General features: G+C 39.2%; 2 protein-coding genes across 4 annotated transcripts; one reads left to right on the top strand and one right to left on the bottom strand.

Moving 5' to 3' along the window:
• Window positions 1-4,304: 4,304 nt before the first annotated feature.
• Window positions 4,305-9,793, top strand: LOC115738948 (pyruvate dehydrogenase E1 component subunit beta-1, mitochondrial-like). Of its 3 annotated transcripts, none has more exons than XM_030671764.2 (15): window positions 4,305-4,492; window positions 4,730-4,828; window positions 4,995-5,072; window positions 5,695-5,775; window positions 5,859-5,885; window positions 6,000-6,062; window positions 6,213-6,299; window positions 7,428-7,553; window positions 7,695-7,828; window positions 7,915-7,987; window positions 8,083-8,148; window positions 8,997-9,035; window positions 9,107-9,231; window positions 9,322-9,436; window positions 9,636-9,793. In XM_030671764.2, exons 2-15 carry the CDS (start codon window positions 4,778-4,780, stop codon window positions 9,702-9,704), a joined length of 1,134 nt encoding a protein of 377 aa, XP_030527624.1. In that variant the 5' UTR covers window positions 4,305-4,492; window positions 4,730-4,777; the 3' UTR covers window positions 9,705-9,793. The 3 variants fall into 3 exon arrangements, with proteins under 3 accessions (XP_030527624.1, XP_048140082.1, XP_030527623.1); XM_048284125.1 differs by having other exon boundaries at window positions 4,305-4,550; window positions 4,699-4,828; XM_030671763.2 differs by having other exon boundaries at window positions 4,305-4,828.
• Window positions 9,794-10,397: 604 nt separating this feature from the next.
• LOC115738949 (leucine-rich repeat protein 1-like) lies at window positions 10,398-12,965 on the bottom strand. The gene is made up of 7 exons (XM_030671765.2): window positions 12,735-12,965; window positions 12,496-12,628; window positions 12,275-12,346; window positions 11,667-11,810; window positions 10,949-11,020; window positions 10,774-10,845; window positions 10,398-10,676 (listed from the first exon to the last, which is right to left on the bottom strand). The coding sequence occupies exons 1-7, from the start codon at window positions 12,811-12,813 to the stop codon at window positions 10,598-10,600; spliced, it is 651 nt and encodes a 216-aa protein (XP_030527625.1). The 5' UTR covers window positions 12,814-12,965; the 3' UTR covers window positions 10,398-10,597.
• Window positions 12,966-17,587: the final 4,622 nt, after the last annotated feature.

Raw genomic sequence — 17,587 nt, 5'->3', positions numbered from 1 at the left:
TCGCCTAAGCGAGGGTGGCGCTAGCTAGATTGAGCGAGGACTAAGGGTGAGTATGGTTTCGGGGAAGAACCGGGAACCGGAACCCGTGTGAACCTGTTCGGTTCCAGGTTCCAAGGTACATAGGATAAGTTCCAAGTTTCAAGTTTCAAAAATTAAGGAACCTATTCCAACCGATAGGTTACGGGTAATGGAACCTAGAACCTGGACCTTGGATCCCGAAATGAATTTTTATTTTTTTGTGGTATGTCTTCGCACGATCTTACAATGTTCAATGACATCTAATGATGAATGTATAATTTGGAGCCAAACAAATTTTTAGATTTCCGGTTCCAAAAAAATGAGGAACTATTCGAATGGATTATTTTCGGGTTCTAAATGTAACATGTACAGAATCTGAAACCACTCACCTCTACTTCTTCTTAGCGGTTGTAGTGTTCACTTTCATTTTGCTTAACTAAAAATGAAAAAAAAGAAATTGGCAGATTCTCCAATACCCTAGAACCGACTCTAGAACCCGCGATATGGTAGGTTTCGGGTTCCAAAAAATGAGGAGCATGTTTCAACGGGTAGGTTAAAGGTTCCACCTGGAACCTAGAACCGCTCATCCCTAGCGAGGACGGCCTTTGCCTTGCTTTTCCGGAGGGCCATCGTCTAAGATCGGCCATTGACGAAAACAAAAAAAATAGAAAATGAAAAAAGAAAGAAAATTTGAAAAGGTAAAGGACGAAAATGGCCTTGATCGGTGGGAAGATTTTGCTGCTCGGTGAGGTCAGACCCATTTTAGAAACCGACGTGGCCACCTCAACTTCTTTATTTGAAATAAAGTCTACTTTAGACTCTTATTTGAGAAACGAGAGCACGTCGGGCTCTTATGTGGAGTTTTCTCTACATAAAATGAGTTAACATATGGCACATGAAGCATTACTCTATCACATTACTTTACACCTTGTAGCTACATTCCAAGTTGTTGCAAACATTGATGATCAATTGAACGACTAGATATATCAAACCAAGCGAAAGAGCATAGAGAAAGGATGAAACGCGTATATGATCGGAAATTTTTGAATAATTAGAATGTAGTCTTATTCTCTTCCTTGTCAGGACAAAACCAAACCGTCGTGTATACATGTTAAACTATGTAACGCATGATGATGATAATTTGGAGTCATTGATAACGTAGATACACACAACAATATATGAACACTTTAACGAAAAGGGGCTTCTTAAGAAATGTTCCTACCGTTCAATCAGAAAAGAAGAAGAAGAAAGAAATGTTCCTACCGCACTTGATAAGAAGCATTAATTTATTTTGGAACTTTTACTTCTATTCAGTATTTATCAAATTTGTTCCTATTTAACAGAAATGTGCATTGAAAACTGCTCTTCCCTTATCGGCACGCTAGCTAACATGATCCCTATGAATAGGTAAATTTTTCGAATTTGGATAATCCTTAAGGTTCATCGTTTTGCTTGAACGTGTCCAGTCTCTGACACGAAAATGTTGACGCCGAAGAAGGCCCTTGTAAATTCCCCCTCCCCCCAAAAAAAAAAAAAGAAAAAGAAAAAATAACGGCCTTTCTGTAAAGGGGTTTTTTTCTTCAAAATATGATTAAAAAAAGAATTACCAATTTACGTTATTTAAAATTTTTTTTACCCATTTAGGGCATGTGCACCTCTTTGAGAGACGTAGAGGAAGAGGTGCTGGCAGGCGCACGATGCAAGTGCTCTTGCCATAGAGGCGTGTGCCCCTCTTATAGAGGCGCACACCCGTTATTTTTTATTTTTATTTTTGTGGTCGTAAATTTATGTTTTTTTAACTTTTTTTTCTTTTTATATTTATAATAACATTTATTTATAATGTTTATATTTATACACCTTTATAAATATAACGTTTTTTTCCTTTTTAAATCTCCTTTTTATAACATAATTATTAATAATTAATTTAAAGTTTATTAAGACATATAATTAATAAATAATTTAATATTTATGTAATTAATTTGTTTAGTATGTGAATAATTAATAGATATAAATAAAATTGCTAAAAAAATAAAAAGCACAATGCATAAAATAAATTGGTAAGATACATAAATATGAAATATCCAGATTAAAAGAAAGTGCAATAGTAGATAACAATTCATAAACCGAAATCGGGTTGTCTTCGTCGTTCGGCAAGTATAGTGTTGTACTGAGGGCGAGGACGTTCTGGATGAGCAGAAAGTGTAGATGACGAGAGTATACCTTGTGATGAGAAGCATGGACTATTTTTCCATTTTGATGATGTATTCGCATCACAACCACGCTTGAAAGGAAGAAGATGAAGAAGAAACGCGCCTCCGGTCTTGTCCGTAGAAATTTGTTCGCATAAAGGTCGCAAGCTTGCTTTGCTAGAGTCCCACCAAATTGGACACTTAAGAGTAAGTGCCTCTTGCAACCGTTAGCTTCCAAAAACCTATGGGGCCAACTAGGGTTTTAGACAACACTATCAAATTAGCAGATTATGTGTTTGTCGTCAAGGATAAGATAGTATTAAATTGAATATGATCGTCCTCTCACACATATGGAGGCATGCGTGTCGACGCACGCACGAATAGATGAAGAGAGGTGATTAAAATTTAGGCGAGATTGCAAGAGGAGTGACGTCACGGGTGTAATAACAGCGCGTGATACCAACCGTAACGACGCGTAGTTCTTTCTCCAAATGAAAATGATTCGCTCTCATCGCTTCCATTCGTCAATTTTTTAATCTTTAATTAAATGTCATTCTATCCGAACAGGATAGTTTTGTCCTATTCATTCATCTAAGGCATAAATTATCCAAGATCTTATTTGTGTACACCATGACTCATCATGTCCACATACGTGCCATCAAATACAAGATAAGATAACTCCTTATATCTTAGAGTTAATATCACGAACAATCCTAAATCGATACACCCGTGATAAATTTACAATCCATAAGTTTCCGTTAAATTACGTTAGTACCACAAAAATTTCAAACTGGTACATCTATGACAAATGAAGGGTAACAATCCCAAATCGGTACACTCGTCAACAAACAAATGGTAAAATTATTACATGTGTATCAATTTAGGGTTTTAGGTTGTAAAAGAATGTTATGAAATAAATTTATCGCGTAAGTACAATTTTGTGGGTTTTCTTGGTATGAACCCTTTATTTTATCCAACTCCTTAGTCGGGCTACCATGCAAACCCTAACAACCAAGAGGGAATTGTCATTTCTCACGACCCGAAAAGAACTAAGTGCTTCTCCATAGCTGCTCCTTTTGAATTTCCGAATTTTGATGCTCAAGCCCTTGCGAACCTACCTTGTCCTGATAAAATGTCAAACCGATTTTTACACACATATATATAACTCCGATTCCAAATCATAGGAACATTTCCTACAACAGGGCAACAACACATTCCTCCTCCCCAACAGTCTCACCTCAAAACACTACCTGCTAAGCCAAACAAAAACATTCTCTGCTGCAATAACTTAAACAGACACACCCCACACACAATTCATGGTCAAAATATCAAGCAAAAACAGCGGAGACCTTGCAATAAATGTCAACCCACTAATTTTATCTCTATCTATTAATTATTCACATACTAAAAAAATTAATTACATAAATATTAAATTATTTATTAATTATATGTCTTAATACAATTTTAATTAATTATTGATAATTACGCTATAAAAAGAAGGTTTAAAAAGAAAAAAAATGTTATATTTATAAAGTTGTATAAATATAAACGTTATAAATAAAATTTATTATAAATATAAAAATAAAAAAAGTTAAAAAAATATAAATTTACGGCTAAAAAAGAAGAAGAAGAAGAAGAAGAGGCGCACACACCTCTATGGTAGGTGCACACACCGTGCGCGTGCCGTGGAGCACACAGCCCCATGTACGCCTCTCGTTGTACGCCTCTTTGAGAGGCGCAGAGGGCACATGCCCTAAATAGGTAAATTTTTTTAAAAAATCACGTAAAACGGTAATTCTTTTTTTTTTTTAACCACATTTTGAAAAAAAGCCCTCTATAAAGTCCGGCAACAACCATCCACTATGTTAACGTAATTTGCGCGTGCAATAATGTAATTCGGCCCAAAAAATTGGGAAAAAATGGTCCTGACACCAACGGGCCCAGTCCTGGAACGGGGCCGTCCCAAGGCCCGGAAATAAAATATGTGGGCCTAGGTTACTTATCTTGGAGGCCCAACATGTGGGCCCAGTGAGGTGGGGCCGGATGACCGCGACAGTTGCCGCTACGCTCTCTCTCGCTCGAATCTTCCCGGGGAAAAAAAAAAGTGTCCAAATTCAAAACAGAGAGAGAGAGAGCTGTAGGTGTCTCCTCTCATCGTCCTCCACGTCGAGACTTCAACCTGATCACCACCACCGCCCTCTCATGGCCGCGACTACGACTTCAGTAGCTTCTTTCCTTCTCGTCTCACCTCCTTCTCGATCGCTCTCTCTTCTTCGTCTAATCAGGTTCGTCTCTCCGGAAAATCGAGCTGATACAGCTGGTTTCCTCTCTCTTTTTGCCCCGGTAGTTTTGTGGTCTCTAGTAATCTACCAAGACGTCATTTCCGAGAGCTCAGTTTCTACTCATAGGGATAGCAGCGGCGACGACGCTTTGCCGTCCCGAGTTGTCTAGTCGTGTAGAGTCTTCCTTCTCTGATCGGCGCCGTAGCGACGTTGTTGACAGCCTTGTTTCCGTGATTGTAGTCATCCGGCGGTGAGAGCAAGTTCGAGTTCGAGAATCGAAAGCGCAAGATGTTGTCGATTCTGAGGCGAAAAGCCACTGCCGGAGGCTCGGATGCAGTGGTAAATTCGCGTGGCAAATCTGCTTTCTTGAAAAGCTTTAGAGAGTAGATTAGATTTCCTCTGCTTGTTGACGGTTGGAACTTTCACTGGTTTTATTTCGTGTGGAAGACATGGTCGTTAGGTGAGTATTCAGCAGCTGACATCAAATCCGATCAATCTGTTGCAGTTGTTAAGAGAGAGGCTGCGGAAGAGTTGCGCCCCTGCGACCACACGGCTACAGGGTTATGCCACTGCGGCGAAAGAGGTAATGCGCGACTTTACTTTGTCGCGTATTTCCTAATTTTGATCGGGTCTCTTGTTGATAATATTTGCCTAATTGCTTAGCCAAAGCAAATGATTGATTGTGTATTGCTGTGTTACTCGGCATACTTCTGCTTCTCTTCAATTGCATTTTTAGGATTTAAGATGGCGCGTGTTCTGATTGGTCATACATCTTAGAATCATTAATTTGGCGATTTTTGATACCAACTTCTGCAGCTGCAGCATGTTCGCTTATTGCTCAGGACTGCACGCTACGCTAGTGCATGATGGTGGGAGGTTATGTATGGGAAAGAAAGCAATACATTTTGAGAGGAATGGGAGTGATTATCTAATGAAGTGGATGTAGTGGTAGTGGGTATTCATTAGATATACCCATAGCTAATCTCTTAGCCATCCCGTCAAATAAGTGGAAATGGGTGGTTACTCAATGAAATGAGTTTGCGAAGTAATAAGAGTAGTATTGGAATATGTGATAAGTGAGAGAGTGAGTGCTTAATGATATAGATAATGATTTAGGAATGTTTTATTTCCTCTCCTGGACAAATTCATTGTGTCTTTCAGAAAGGGTCTTTACTTCATTGATAAGTGCGTTATCATCTGCGTAGATGATGGTGAGAGACGCTCTGAATACTGCTCTTGATGAGGAAATGTCTGCAGATCCTAGAGTCTTTCTAATGGGTGAGGAGGTGAGATGGCAAGACATTTATTCAACATGTGGCAATATTATTTGCTTTATATTGACCCTGTGGTGGGTTTCTTTTGAATCTAGGTTGGAGAATACCAGGGAGCCTACAAGGTTTGGATTGCTAATGGAATAAAGAACAAACCATTTTCCCGTTCTCAATGTTACAAATCCTTACGTCTTATGTAGAATTCCATTTCCGAAAGCTTATAATACGTAATTACGTAGGTATCTAAAGGTCTTTTGCAGAAGTTTGGACCTGAGAGGGTTGTTGATACTCCAATCTCAGAGGTAATTCATTCTTGGTACATACTGCTTCGTCTGTGTATTTTGGTTATTGCCTTCTAGAGATAACAAGGCTACTGTTGAGCATCATTTCTATTAGTAATGCTTAATGGAATCATGACCTGACCTGACCTGACTGTTCCATGTATTTGTCAGGCTGGTTTCACTGGAATTGGAGTCGGCGCTGCTTACTATGGTCTCAGGCCTGTCGTGGAGTTTATGACATTCAACTTTGCTATGCAGGTTATAATCTTGAATTTGTAGACGTGTAGCATAAGAGCATTCTTCATAGAACTATGTGCATTCAATGCCAAAAGATAAATGCAATTGGTTAATTGATCACTTCATTCATGTCATGATGTCCACAGTTTTTACTTTTTTCTTTTTTTCTTTTTTGGGTCCGATCATGACGTCCTTAGTTGCAATTGTCAATTATTGGTCAACTCCTTATGCTATTTCACTATCATTGAAGGTTGATGACATTCAGATTAGATCACTAGATTTCTCTTTCTGAATGTCATTTGGAGTGTGGATCTATTTTAACTTGTCTTCGGAGATCCCTGTCAGTTTGGTCCGTTTTCCGGCTGGAAATTGGTGAATAGGCCAGTAACTGCTGAATTTATTATGGATATAAAGATGTGACGAGAACAGGAAGGAAGTAGAAGGAAATGTGGAGGGAAATGGAGTTCATTGATAGACCAAAATACTATTTGTATCGTAATTGTTTGCCACCTTCTACTAATAATGTTCTTCGAATGGCAAAAAACAGGAAAGAGTTGTACATCATTATCATCCATTTCTCTCCTATTTTGGAAAGGAACTTTTGTAGGAATAAAGATTAGTAATTTTCTCCATTTCTCCCCAATTCCCTTCCTTTTTCTTTATCTAAACTACGAGATCTTCTTCCTCAAAATTTTTTTTTTTCACTTCCTTTTAGTTCCTTCCAACCAATCAAGAAAAAGATGCTAAACGAAGTGTAAAGGTGTTGATCTTATCGTCTCAAAGGCTGGCATGAGAAAGTTACATTCTCTTGTTTGATCATGAGAAGATAGTCTGGAAGATTCAATGTTCACTAGATGAATATTTGATGGGGAAGGAATCAGAATCAGCACAGATTTCTTGATTGTTTCCCAGTCTAATTTATCTTATGGTGCATGGTTTTGAAGACTTGAGAAGTATATTGAACTTTTAAGTTGTTCAATAACTTCATAACAATGGTGCTAGGACCTCCGTTCCGGAATGCAGTGTGCCATTTCGTTTTTGATTCATGGTTCTGGTCTGGAAATATTAATGGTTCTCATCCAGCGTTCTCTCTACTAACACCATTTATTTGACTTCTTATATTGACCTCAATTATCACTTGTTCTGCAGGCAATTGACCAAATTATAAATTCTGCTGCAAAGACAAACTACATGTCGGCTGGCAATATATCGGTCCCTATAGTTTTCAGAGGACCTAATGGAGCTGCCGCAGGAGTTGGTGCCCAACACTCTCAAGTACATTGACTCATTTTCCTTATGCATTTTTTCATGCCTTAGCTTGTCTGCTGTTGATAAATTCACCGAATTTAAATCAACATGTAGTCTCTGGATCATCTCCACTCTACAATCACCACACTTTTTTTGGAATCTGTGCAGTGTTATGCAGCATGGTATGGCTCGTGCCCGGGTTTGAAAGTTTTGGCACCCTACTCATCGGAAGATGCTCGAGGACTGCTAAAAGCAGCAATAAGGGATCCTGATCCTGTTGTCTTCCTTGAAAATGAGCTGATGTGGGTGACTCAATGGTAGCTGATTGTCTTTTCCCCTCATCATTTTTCACAGACCTCTATGTGATTTTATTTATCTATCTATTCAGGTATGGGGAGCGTTTTCCTGTTTCAGCGGAAGCTCTTGATTCCAGTTTTTGTCTTCCGATAGGGAAAGCCAAGGTGTAATATCCTCTAATTTTATAGAAACAGAGACTGTTGTTCTTACTTCAGTAACATTCTGTTGACCACACACACACTGTTTCTAATGGTCACAGATTGAGAGAGAAGGAAAGGATGTCACAATTACTGCTTTTTCGAGAATGGTTGGCCTTTCTCTCGAGGTGCGTGCTAGTTCTATTGCTTGAAGATGTTAGTGTGCTCTAGGTCGAGATTCTCTGTACTCATTTATGGAGTGTGTCTGGCTTTTGTACTTTTATTGGGTGATAATCATGCGTTGCAAGGACTTGGCTGAATCTTACAGTTCTTCAGTGGAATTCACCAATTAGTGGTATGCGTTGGGGTTGTGACTTACAAATTCAGTTATAGCCAAGATGAGGGACCAACAGCCCCTCACTCACCCCCACCAAAACAATTGATGGTTTTCAAATCTTTTGTGACTGGATGAGCATCTGTTTCCTTAAAGTGGTGTTGTACTTCTCTGTAATTCTTGTATAGAGAATTTTCAATAGTTCTAAGAAAGGTTTCGTCATTTGGTCGGGGAAAAGCGCTCTAATGTAAATTAACTGATAAGAATATCCAAAATAGGTAAGAGTCCAAAAAGAACCAATGTGAAGTAAAAAGACTGATCTGAAAGAATTTTTTGCTTTTGGTAGAAAAAAAGAGCTTAAGATGAAGAAACTGTGCTGTTCCTTGGTGTGAAGCAATACAATGAGTTGTAGGAAGATTTCATCCATGTTACGAGACTGTGGGTGTGGTAGAATTTTTATTCTATCACCTCAACATGTGGCGGAGCTGAAAATTTTCGGAAGGTTGCCAAGATTTGGCCTGGGGTCTCTTGGATAGCTGCATATAGACTTGCATACGAGGGGCATTTGCAGTAATTTTCTCATATTTATTTCTTCAATCAGCTGAGCATATTCCTTTCTTTGTTTCCTTTTGTATTCCTTCATTTTGAGTTCCAAGGTTTGAGAGAGAACTAATTAGATATGACTTGGGGTTTAATTTTCAGGCAGCTGAGATCCTTGCAAAGGAAGGAATCAGTGCAGAGGTATACTAAACTTGAGAATTAATGTGTATGTTAGTTTGCAGTACAGACGATCCCTAATCTTTCTGAAGCAGGTCGTAAATCTGCTCTCAATTCGACCACTGGATAGACCTACGATTAATGCTTCAGTCAGGAAAACCAACAGACTGGTAACAGTTGAGGAAGGGTTTCCCCAAAATGGTGTTGGCGCTGAGATCGGGTTTAAACTCTTACTCTGTGATGCATGATTTATTGTGTGACACGAAACGTGGTATGGATATTTATACTTTTTGCCTCTTACTCTGAGCAGCATGTCGATTATTGAGGACAGCTTTGGTTATCTTGATGCTCCAATTGAGAGGATTACTGGGGCTGATGTTCCCATGCCTTACGCGGCAAACCTGGAAAGAATGGCTCTCCCTCAGGTTACTTTTGTTTTAATATATTCATAATTAGCAGGTTCGCGGCAGATATTTGTGCACTTGAAATCTTTTAAAATGGTGGCAGTGTACATATTCATACTTATATTCCTTAATTGGTCGGGTCGGATCGTCCTTCATTGCAACTTAACTTAGCCTCGGTTTTTGCCTTGTTCCTTTGATCCGATTCTCAAGTTTTGTACAGACTGAGGATATTGTACGGGCTGCAAAGAGAGTGTGCTACAGATCTTTACCGATGACTGCAACTGCTTAAGCTAAACAACTCTGCACACAGAGCTTTCGATCAAACTTTGGTTTTCCCCCTGTAATTGGACTCTTCAAACTGCGGGTTACGATTTTGTTTATATGAAAGTAAATAACTTGCCTAGTTTCCTTTCCCCATTTCTTACGAGAGATAGAGATGTCACATGTAATTCTCTGCATCATAGGTTGTGAGCGGCTGAAGTATGTCACTTGCTGAGAATCTTTGTAACCTATTGATATCCCACTGAAAGTGCAATAATTCCTATTCCATGCTAATTTTATCTCTCGAGTACTTCATTAAAGGCATCTTCATGGATTATGTTCGTTGTACCTCCGGTATATGACATCGTTAGGCAGGAGAAGGTTAGAACTGTTGTATAGACATCTTTCCTATGCATCAAACCGAATTCCCAAGTTAAATTGTTTAGAACTGGGAGGCCACCGACAACGAAGGCAATTCCAACTGGCGAGCTCGGGCTAGACAAGTATTTGAAATCCGCTTCCTTTACTAGAGGTCAGTTGCCACTTCTGCCTGCACTGTTTACTATTTGGGAAATTAGCGTAGATCTGCACGTTGATTCTGTGAGATGCAATGGATTACATACTAATCGTTACAAACTTTTGCAAGAGTCTCCTGGACTGATCAGTCGAGGAGCCGAGTTTGTGATATAGATCGGTGGGAAAAAAAAAAAAACCACGATAAAACAAAATTGCTTTGCAGTTTCTGAACCTGCTCCTAATTTCGTGTATCCATAAGACATCAAGTTCCCACAAGAAACACCGCCTCCGTGAGTCCTTTACTTAGCAGTTTCTTAGTTCTATACATAACCCAAACTCAAAACGCAAGAACAGGATATCCTAGCTTTTTATGTCTCGATTTCAGGCTTTTTCTTTACTAGGTGGTCAGTCGCAACTCCCACCAGTGTCGTATCTCACGAATCCCATCAGTTCTGGTCCTTCCAATCTAGGGTTGTTCACATAACTGCATAGAAAGAAAGCCAACAACTTAAAATCCACATTTCAACCTAAACTGAAAAATAAAAGAGAATAAAATTGCAATGAAAACGAATTCGAATAACCTTTCTTCTGAGAACTTGGAGAAGGAGCCGGAGGTAGGGATTGTACCACACAAGTCGTTGTTGGACACGTCTCTGTGCAGATTTGGCAGCAGTGAGTTAGAGAGAAGAGAGCGAAACGAAGGAAAACGAAGGTAAAAGAGTCTTGGGGGACCCGATTGAAGCGATTCGGGCTTACAGGATCTTTAAGTTGCCAAGTTTGGTAAGCTCTCTTGGGATTCTCCCACTCAGTCTGTTCCCGTTCAGTCGCCTGCGCAAAGACATTGCGTGAGCCGAAACCCCCTCTAATTATTTGCTTCTGTTCGCGTTTTCCATGAAAGAATGGCCGGGCTACTCATAAATGACCAAGGTAATGTATGTCCGCTTGGATACATTCCCACAGAACGAAGAAACTGAATTGTTCATGCACAAATCGAAGGAGAGTGCTCCAAGGGCATGTTAATAGGTTTTCAAGTCGTTCATAAAACCTATCAAGAACGTTCATAGAAATGATTATGTTTTCGACTCTAGTGACTGGATGAGTTTATTTAAGGTGTGCCCTTCCCTTTCTCACTTTTTCCCGAATTGGATGAACTGTTTCTCCACGGCGTGTCATCTTATCGGTATGAGCATTCGCCTACATGTTCTCCTAGTTGTCGAGTTATCACGAACCTAGATTCTTCAGCCGATGCAATTGTTTGTGTGTTTCGAACCCCAAAATTTAAAATCATTATTTATATTTCAAAAAATTATGAAAAAATTCCACGAAATCTGTGTCGCCGTTTGTATATTGCGAAAGTTTAATGTGTCTCGGGTTTATGAAAAATAGTTCTAAGCAATCAATAAATTTGCCAATGGCCTAATAGTTGGTGTTTTTGTGTTTGTGTGTGAGAGAGAGAGAGAGACAGAGGGCTCACAGAAATTTGAGATTAGAGAGCTTGGAGAGAGAGGCGGGGATGGAGCCGGTGTGGTTGTTGCGGTAGAGATCCAAGCTCACAAGGCTCTTCAGCCCTCCAAGCTCCTTTGGAATTGGGCCCTCCAGGTGGTTCATGTACAGCTCCCTGTAATTCATGGGCATCACCAAACGCATTCAATTTTCTCCAACCTATGAATTTATTGCAACATCTAAGGACCCAGATCTATCATGGTCCAGCACCCATAATGACACTTGACTGGTTTGAGTGTTTGATGTAGGGAAAAAGTTACTTCACATCACCAATCCCCTTCCATTAATTGTTCTCTCCAAAAGAAGTTACAACCCCACTTCTGCCCTTCCTCCTAAGCCTTTGCCTCCCTCTGAACTGGTTATAAGAAGATGTCAAAAAGTTAACAAACACTTACCTCGTCGGTCGGTCGTGTATTATCACACAGTGATCTATTGCAATCCCCAAATTGTGATCTTAGTTATACGAACTTAGGTAGTTTGAGCTACTTTTTCGTAAAATCCCATCTCCAAGAGACTAGCTTTGTTGCGGAACCAGACTCCTATGATTCAAAGGCAATGGATATGAGGATTTTCACTTACAGATACTGGAGACGCTCGAGCTTTCCCAGTTCCGGAACCAGACTCCCCGACAGCTTTGCATTTCCGAGGTCCCTGCACGAGTCGATTAAGCCGTCAATTTGATTCCCCTCTTTTCTTTCCTTTTGCTCAACAACTCTCCACCATTAAAAATATGTACATAGCACGAAGGAGATTGTGCAGATGCAAATGTTCTTTATTCTTAGAGAGAGAGAGAGAGTTACAGTCGGGTGACGCGGTTGTCGCCGTCGCAGGTGACGTGAAACCAAGTGCAAGGATCGACGAGAGTGGGGTCCCAGCTCTCAAGAACACCGTCCGGGTCCTTCACGGCCCTCCTCAACGCATATAGAGCCTCCCCTGCGCAGGTCATTTCAACCACAAAGTCGTCACAAAGGCTTTTTTGAACACGATATCAACATCTTTCTTCCCCCTCTGCTAGTAGCTACGTGGGAAGGAGCCGTACCTTCTAAGTTCGCGTGGGTTGGGGCTAAAGACGAGGAGAGCATCAGGAGAGCGAGATGGAACAGGAGACAGATCGCCATAGGAGGGGTGCGGCTTCGAAACCTCTGAGCTCAGGAAGATGATGGCTGAAACGGGGAAACCTGCAGTTATATAAAAGAAGAGAGAGAGAGAGAGAGAGAGAGAGAGAGAGAGATGGTGGTGTTTTTAAAATGAGAAAGCAGGGAAGCAAAGGAATCAAGAATCTGTGTTGGGTTGTGGGGGGAATAATTATAGAGCCCATAAAAAAGACACTGCTGCTCACTGCTCGAGTGCCGCACCACTTTGGAGGAGGAGGAAATAATGGGGGAAAAAAGGACCGACAGAGTATTATAGTCTTACACGACCCTTCACGGTCTCTCTGCTGCGCCAAATGAAAGAAAATTGAAGATTTCTGTTCTTTTGAGATCACAAGGACATTTGTCCTGAACAGGGCAAATCTTTTTCTTTCTTTTCTTTTTTTTTTTATATTGAAAAGGATAAATACTACGAAAAATTTTATATCGATACTCACTTGATAAATTTATCTCAAATTAATATTTTGATCATCAAAAACCTTAACTGTCTTTAAATTTTATCGTCAAATTGCTGAGTTTGATGATATGCGACGGTTGACGTGTGTATCGATTTGCAATTTTTAGGTGTACTGATTTGGAGTTTTTCATGGTATTAGTTCAATTTAATAAAAATTAATGGATGGTAAATTTGTCATAAGTATATCATTTTGGAGTCTTTGGTTGTCAAAACATTAGATTAATGTGAATTAGTGATATGTGTACCAGTTTGAACTTTTTGATTGGTTAAAAAATTAGCTTGGGATAAATATGTCGCAGATGTATCGGTTTGAGATTTTTGATGGTATTAAGTGGTATTAATCCTATTGAAAAATTGATCATTTCTATTCTTTTGAGAACACAAGGACATTTGTCCTTAACAAAGCAATTTTTTTATTAAAAAATTTCAAACAATGACTTGAAGTTTCAAATAATGGCCCGACCTTACCGGTCGGCTAAATATTTTGACCAATCAAGGGCATCCAAAATTATTTTTATTTCTTATTTTTCATTTCATTTTTTTTTTGCTACCGTGAAAGTGGGCCCGGTGGCCATCGCCGGCCTCCCTTGTGGCTTCGAGGGCGGCCTTGCCTGCCTCTCCTGTGGCCAACAAGGGTCACCCTCGATCCTCGCCCGGCCCTCTTCTAGCATCTTCGGTGGCCGACAACTAGCCATCGGCGAAAAAGGAAAAAGAAAATTCAAAAACATAAAGGACGAAAGTGTCATTTTCTAGCGGGAAGGTCATGCCACTTTAGGCCTTTATTTAAAATAATGTCCATTTCAAATCCTTATTTGATTTTTTTTTTATTGAGGACTTGCAGATGCCGCTATTTTTTGTAGAGGATGTTTAAAGTAAGTATGGAAAACATTCCAGTTATTTCATAACCCCAGGGGGTAAAAGGAAACAGGTGGGGGTGGTCTCCCTTGGTCATATTTGACTGAACTTCATATATCCCAAGAATTGAATGTCCGCATATGCCCACGAGAATAGATGAGTACAAAGAAGTTACAACAAAAAAAACTGTTGTGGCTTTGTTTGTCGGTGTGAAGCCACGACTTTCGAAGTAAGGTTGCAATGCGTCGAATTGGTCACGAGCCACTCGAATTTGACTCGGATTCTTTTGGAGCTCCAGTTGATTTTTAGTAGTTCAAAGTACATGGTCCAGCAAATATCGATCAAGCTTTGAGCCAGTATAGTCAGAATTCGAGCAGTATAATTGTGTCGACTCGAATCAATCCGCTCCAAATCGGAAGCGCATTGCTTGGAAGTTCTAAATGTACTCGTTTCAAATCTAGGTTTATTTTTTTCATATTTGAATAGGGTGTCCAAGAACACGCTACTAATCTCATCGAGGGGCTGATAATCCTCCCGTTCCGCGCATATCGGATAATTACCCCGAGACAAAGTCATTACTTGTATCGATGAGAGGAAGATACCAAAGAGAAGAGGACCTCCTCCTCATGTAAATCTTTTTTAAGTAATTAAGAAAGTTGGCGCCATGAAAGAAGGGTCTCACTAAGAAGGAAGATTGCAAGTGAAGGAAGGCTAAAAAGGACCGGTTGACCTCGCTTCGAATCGAATCCGACTCCCCAGTCTCCAACAACAGCAAAACGTAAATTCTTCCTCATAAGTCACACCCCACTTCGGAAGTGCGCACTGAGGAATAGGATGAGCACAAAATGGAAATTGGCTTCGCTTTGGCACGAGGGAATCGTTTGACTTGGAGATCAGTGGCAGCGTCGGGAAGGCGTTCTCCAAGTGCGTTTTACCTTTGGCGATGATTCTTAATCTTGAACTTGATCTTGATCATGTCTTTGTTCGGATGTTCTTGAGAATGTGAATCTCGTTCCCTTTGTTTTCCACTGTATTTTCCGTTTGTGCTGCGACCCTTTTTCCATGTTGTTTTTTAGCGAATGGAAGTGCTTTGCCTAGGTTCTCGTTACGTGTGTGGCGCTGTTTTGTGATGAAATGTCATGCATTCATGTCCGACCGTGCTGCGCTACCTATGAAATAGAGAAATTAGGATCTCAAAGGGGAAAAAAGATATATTTTTCTATGTAATCTCCGCTTACGACCTCCATAATCAAGGCCTTTAATTTCTTTTCATTGGCCGGCTGTCTTCTTTTTCCTTCTACCGCTGTCAACGGATTACTTAATTAATGGGGCAAATTCATAATCTTTTTACTGCATATGAATTGGATAAATTTATGTCTTATTAATTGGTAGGAGTTAATGTTTTTTGTCTAAGTAAATGTTTATTTTGTGATTTTTTTTTAGGAAACTATATTTAGATGTTTATGGGGTTCCATTAATGAGGAGGGGCCAAGTTTATATATTTACGAGATGTATTTTGTCTATGTCTAACTAATCATTTCTTTTGTGATTTTTTTCAAGTAAAACGATTATGGATTTTTATAGGGATCATTAATGAGGAGGAACCCCCTTCTTTCTCTCTCTCTTTACACACACACACACACACACACACACACACACACACACACACACACATATATATATATATATATATATATATATATGAAATGAGTCAACAAAGCCTAAGTATAGCATAAATAAGATTTCTAAAATAAAAACAAGTGGTAAAGTAAGATCATATTATGCGTAGTCTCTCCTTGGACAACCACTATGTATATGTTGTTTCCCATAGAAGATATGTATCCACTTAATATAATAATAGAACGTTTTCCTCTTAATAAAAAAGGAGAGAAAAACAAATAAAAATCAAATAAAAAGTAAAAAGGTTCTGCAAAATAATATGATTTATAAAACAATTGATACAATTTGACTCCTAGCCGCAATTAGTAGTACCTTTAGAGTCTGCTTCTTCCCCATACTACGAGTGAAAGAGAAAATGTAAAGACTACCATTAAAGTAGCCCAAGCAAGACTTACTATATCCATGTTAATTATGTCCCTTAAATGAATAAGAAGAAGCCCTCTCGACTTTGGATCTTAGCACCCCAAAAGTGTGACTGTACAAATGATCTAGGCCTATACTCGGAGTTTCCCTAGGGTTGGTAAGGCAAAATGGGGCCACCCTAGCCCATTGACTGCTCTACCTCGAGCCATCGACATCATACACTCTATTGAAATGGATTTTGTGGAATACTTAGATTTGTTGGATTTGTTGCTGAAATATCTGCATTAAATCCGAAACTCTCGACCGATGGCTAGCGACCCAAGGAAATGAAAAATGGTATGAATTTTTACTTTTAAATCAATGAAATACTGATATTTCTACCTATGCTATTCAATTATTCGATCTAACAAATTCGCGAATTCGTCCGTGTAGATTGTATACATGCAGAATAATGATAAATAAAAGGAAGAGTAGCATTGATGCGATTTATGAAAATGAATTGGTTAATATGGAGAGACTGTTTCTTATTTTGTGCCAAAGCAATTTTTAAAGCATGGGCTAAAACAAGTTAAATCAAAGGGCATTACTTGAGCGCTACTACAATTATATGCGAAGAAATGATCAAAAAAGCTGTATTTACTAGAGAATTGAGAGTTCCTATCGTAATGCATGACTACTTAATAAGTGGATTCACTGTAAGTACTAGCTTGTCTCATCATTGCCGAGATAATGGTCTATTTCTTCACATCCATCGTGCAATACATATAGTTATTGATAAACAGAAATATAATGAAATTGTGATGGATTTGTTCATATTGCCCTTCGAGGGTAGATGGGCTCATTAGACCGTTTGCTTATTGATAAAGTCTATTGATTCTTACTTAAACTTATCTCGAATTGAAATAAGTTTAGATTACATTTCGGCCTTATATTTACCCGTGTTTGCAAAAGTTTACTCATTTCAAATGAAGTCCGCTATACTCTTCACAATTTACATGCAAAAAGCTATCGGTAGGGCACCTAAAACCTAAACCCTAGAACTAGTAGACATCTTTAAAAGAAAAAAACCATAAGTTGATATGTTTAGTTTGATTATGGATGATAATGCATGATGTGACACTAATCAAATATCTTGTCTCCGATTGGACCAATATATATATATTGTCTCCAAAGAAAATGGAAAACAGCCTGCAGGGGAAACGAGAATAAAACAACAAGGGAGACAAGGGTATGATCTTGGCCATTGTTCACACGAGGTAGTGAGCTTCAAACGAATTAAGTGATTAGTGAGCTGTCAAGAGTTAAACCTGCCGATTGACTATTTGGGTCCGTCACTATAATAGTAAGTATCGACTCTAGATGCGCTTCAAATATGGTGATGGTACA

This window comes from Rhodamnia argentea, chromosome 1 (genome assembly GCF_020921035.1).
Source record: "Rhodamnia argentea isolate NSW1041297 chromosome 1, ASM2092103v1, whole genome shotgun sequence".
In the NCBI taxonomy this organism is placed as follows: Eukaryota; Viridiplantae; Streptophyta; class Magnoliopsida; order Myrtales; family Myrtaceae; genus Rhodamnia; species Rhodamnia argentea.
The sequence above is the reverse complement of the archived record's forward strand: the minus strand, read 5'-3'. Positions and strand labels throughout refer to the sequence as shown.

Excerpts from the sequence above, each read along its gene's own strand:
- LOC115738948 (XM_030671764.2), top strand. The coding sequence starts at position 4,778 with ATGTTGTCGATTCTGAGGCGAAAAGCCACTGCCGGAGGCTCGGATGCA. Across the intron at positions 6,063-6,212 it reads TTGATACTCCAATCTCAGAG|GCTGGTTTCACTGGAATTGG; the intron begins GTAATTCATTCT and ends TGTATTTGTCAG. Across the intron at positions 9,232-9,321 it reads GGTGTTGGCGCTGAGATCGG|CATGTCGATTATTGAGGACA; the intron begins GTTTAAACTCTT and ends TACTCTGAGCAG.
- LOC115738949 (XM_030671765.2), bottom strand. The coding sequence starts at position 12,813 with ATGGCGATCTGTCTCCTGTTCCATCTCGCTCTCCTGATGCTCTCCTCG. Across the intron at positions 12,347-12,495 it reads GACAACCGCGTCACCCGACT|GGACCTCGGAAATGCAAAGC; the intron begins GTAACTCTCTCT and ends CGACTCGTGCAG. Across the intron at positions 11,021-11,666 it reads CTCTCTAATCTCAAATTTCT|GCGACTGAACGGGAACAGAC; the intron begins GTGAGCCCTCTG and ends GTCTTTGCGCAG.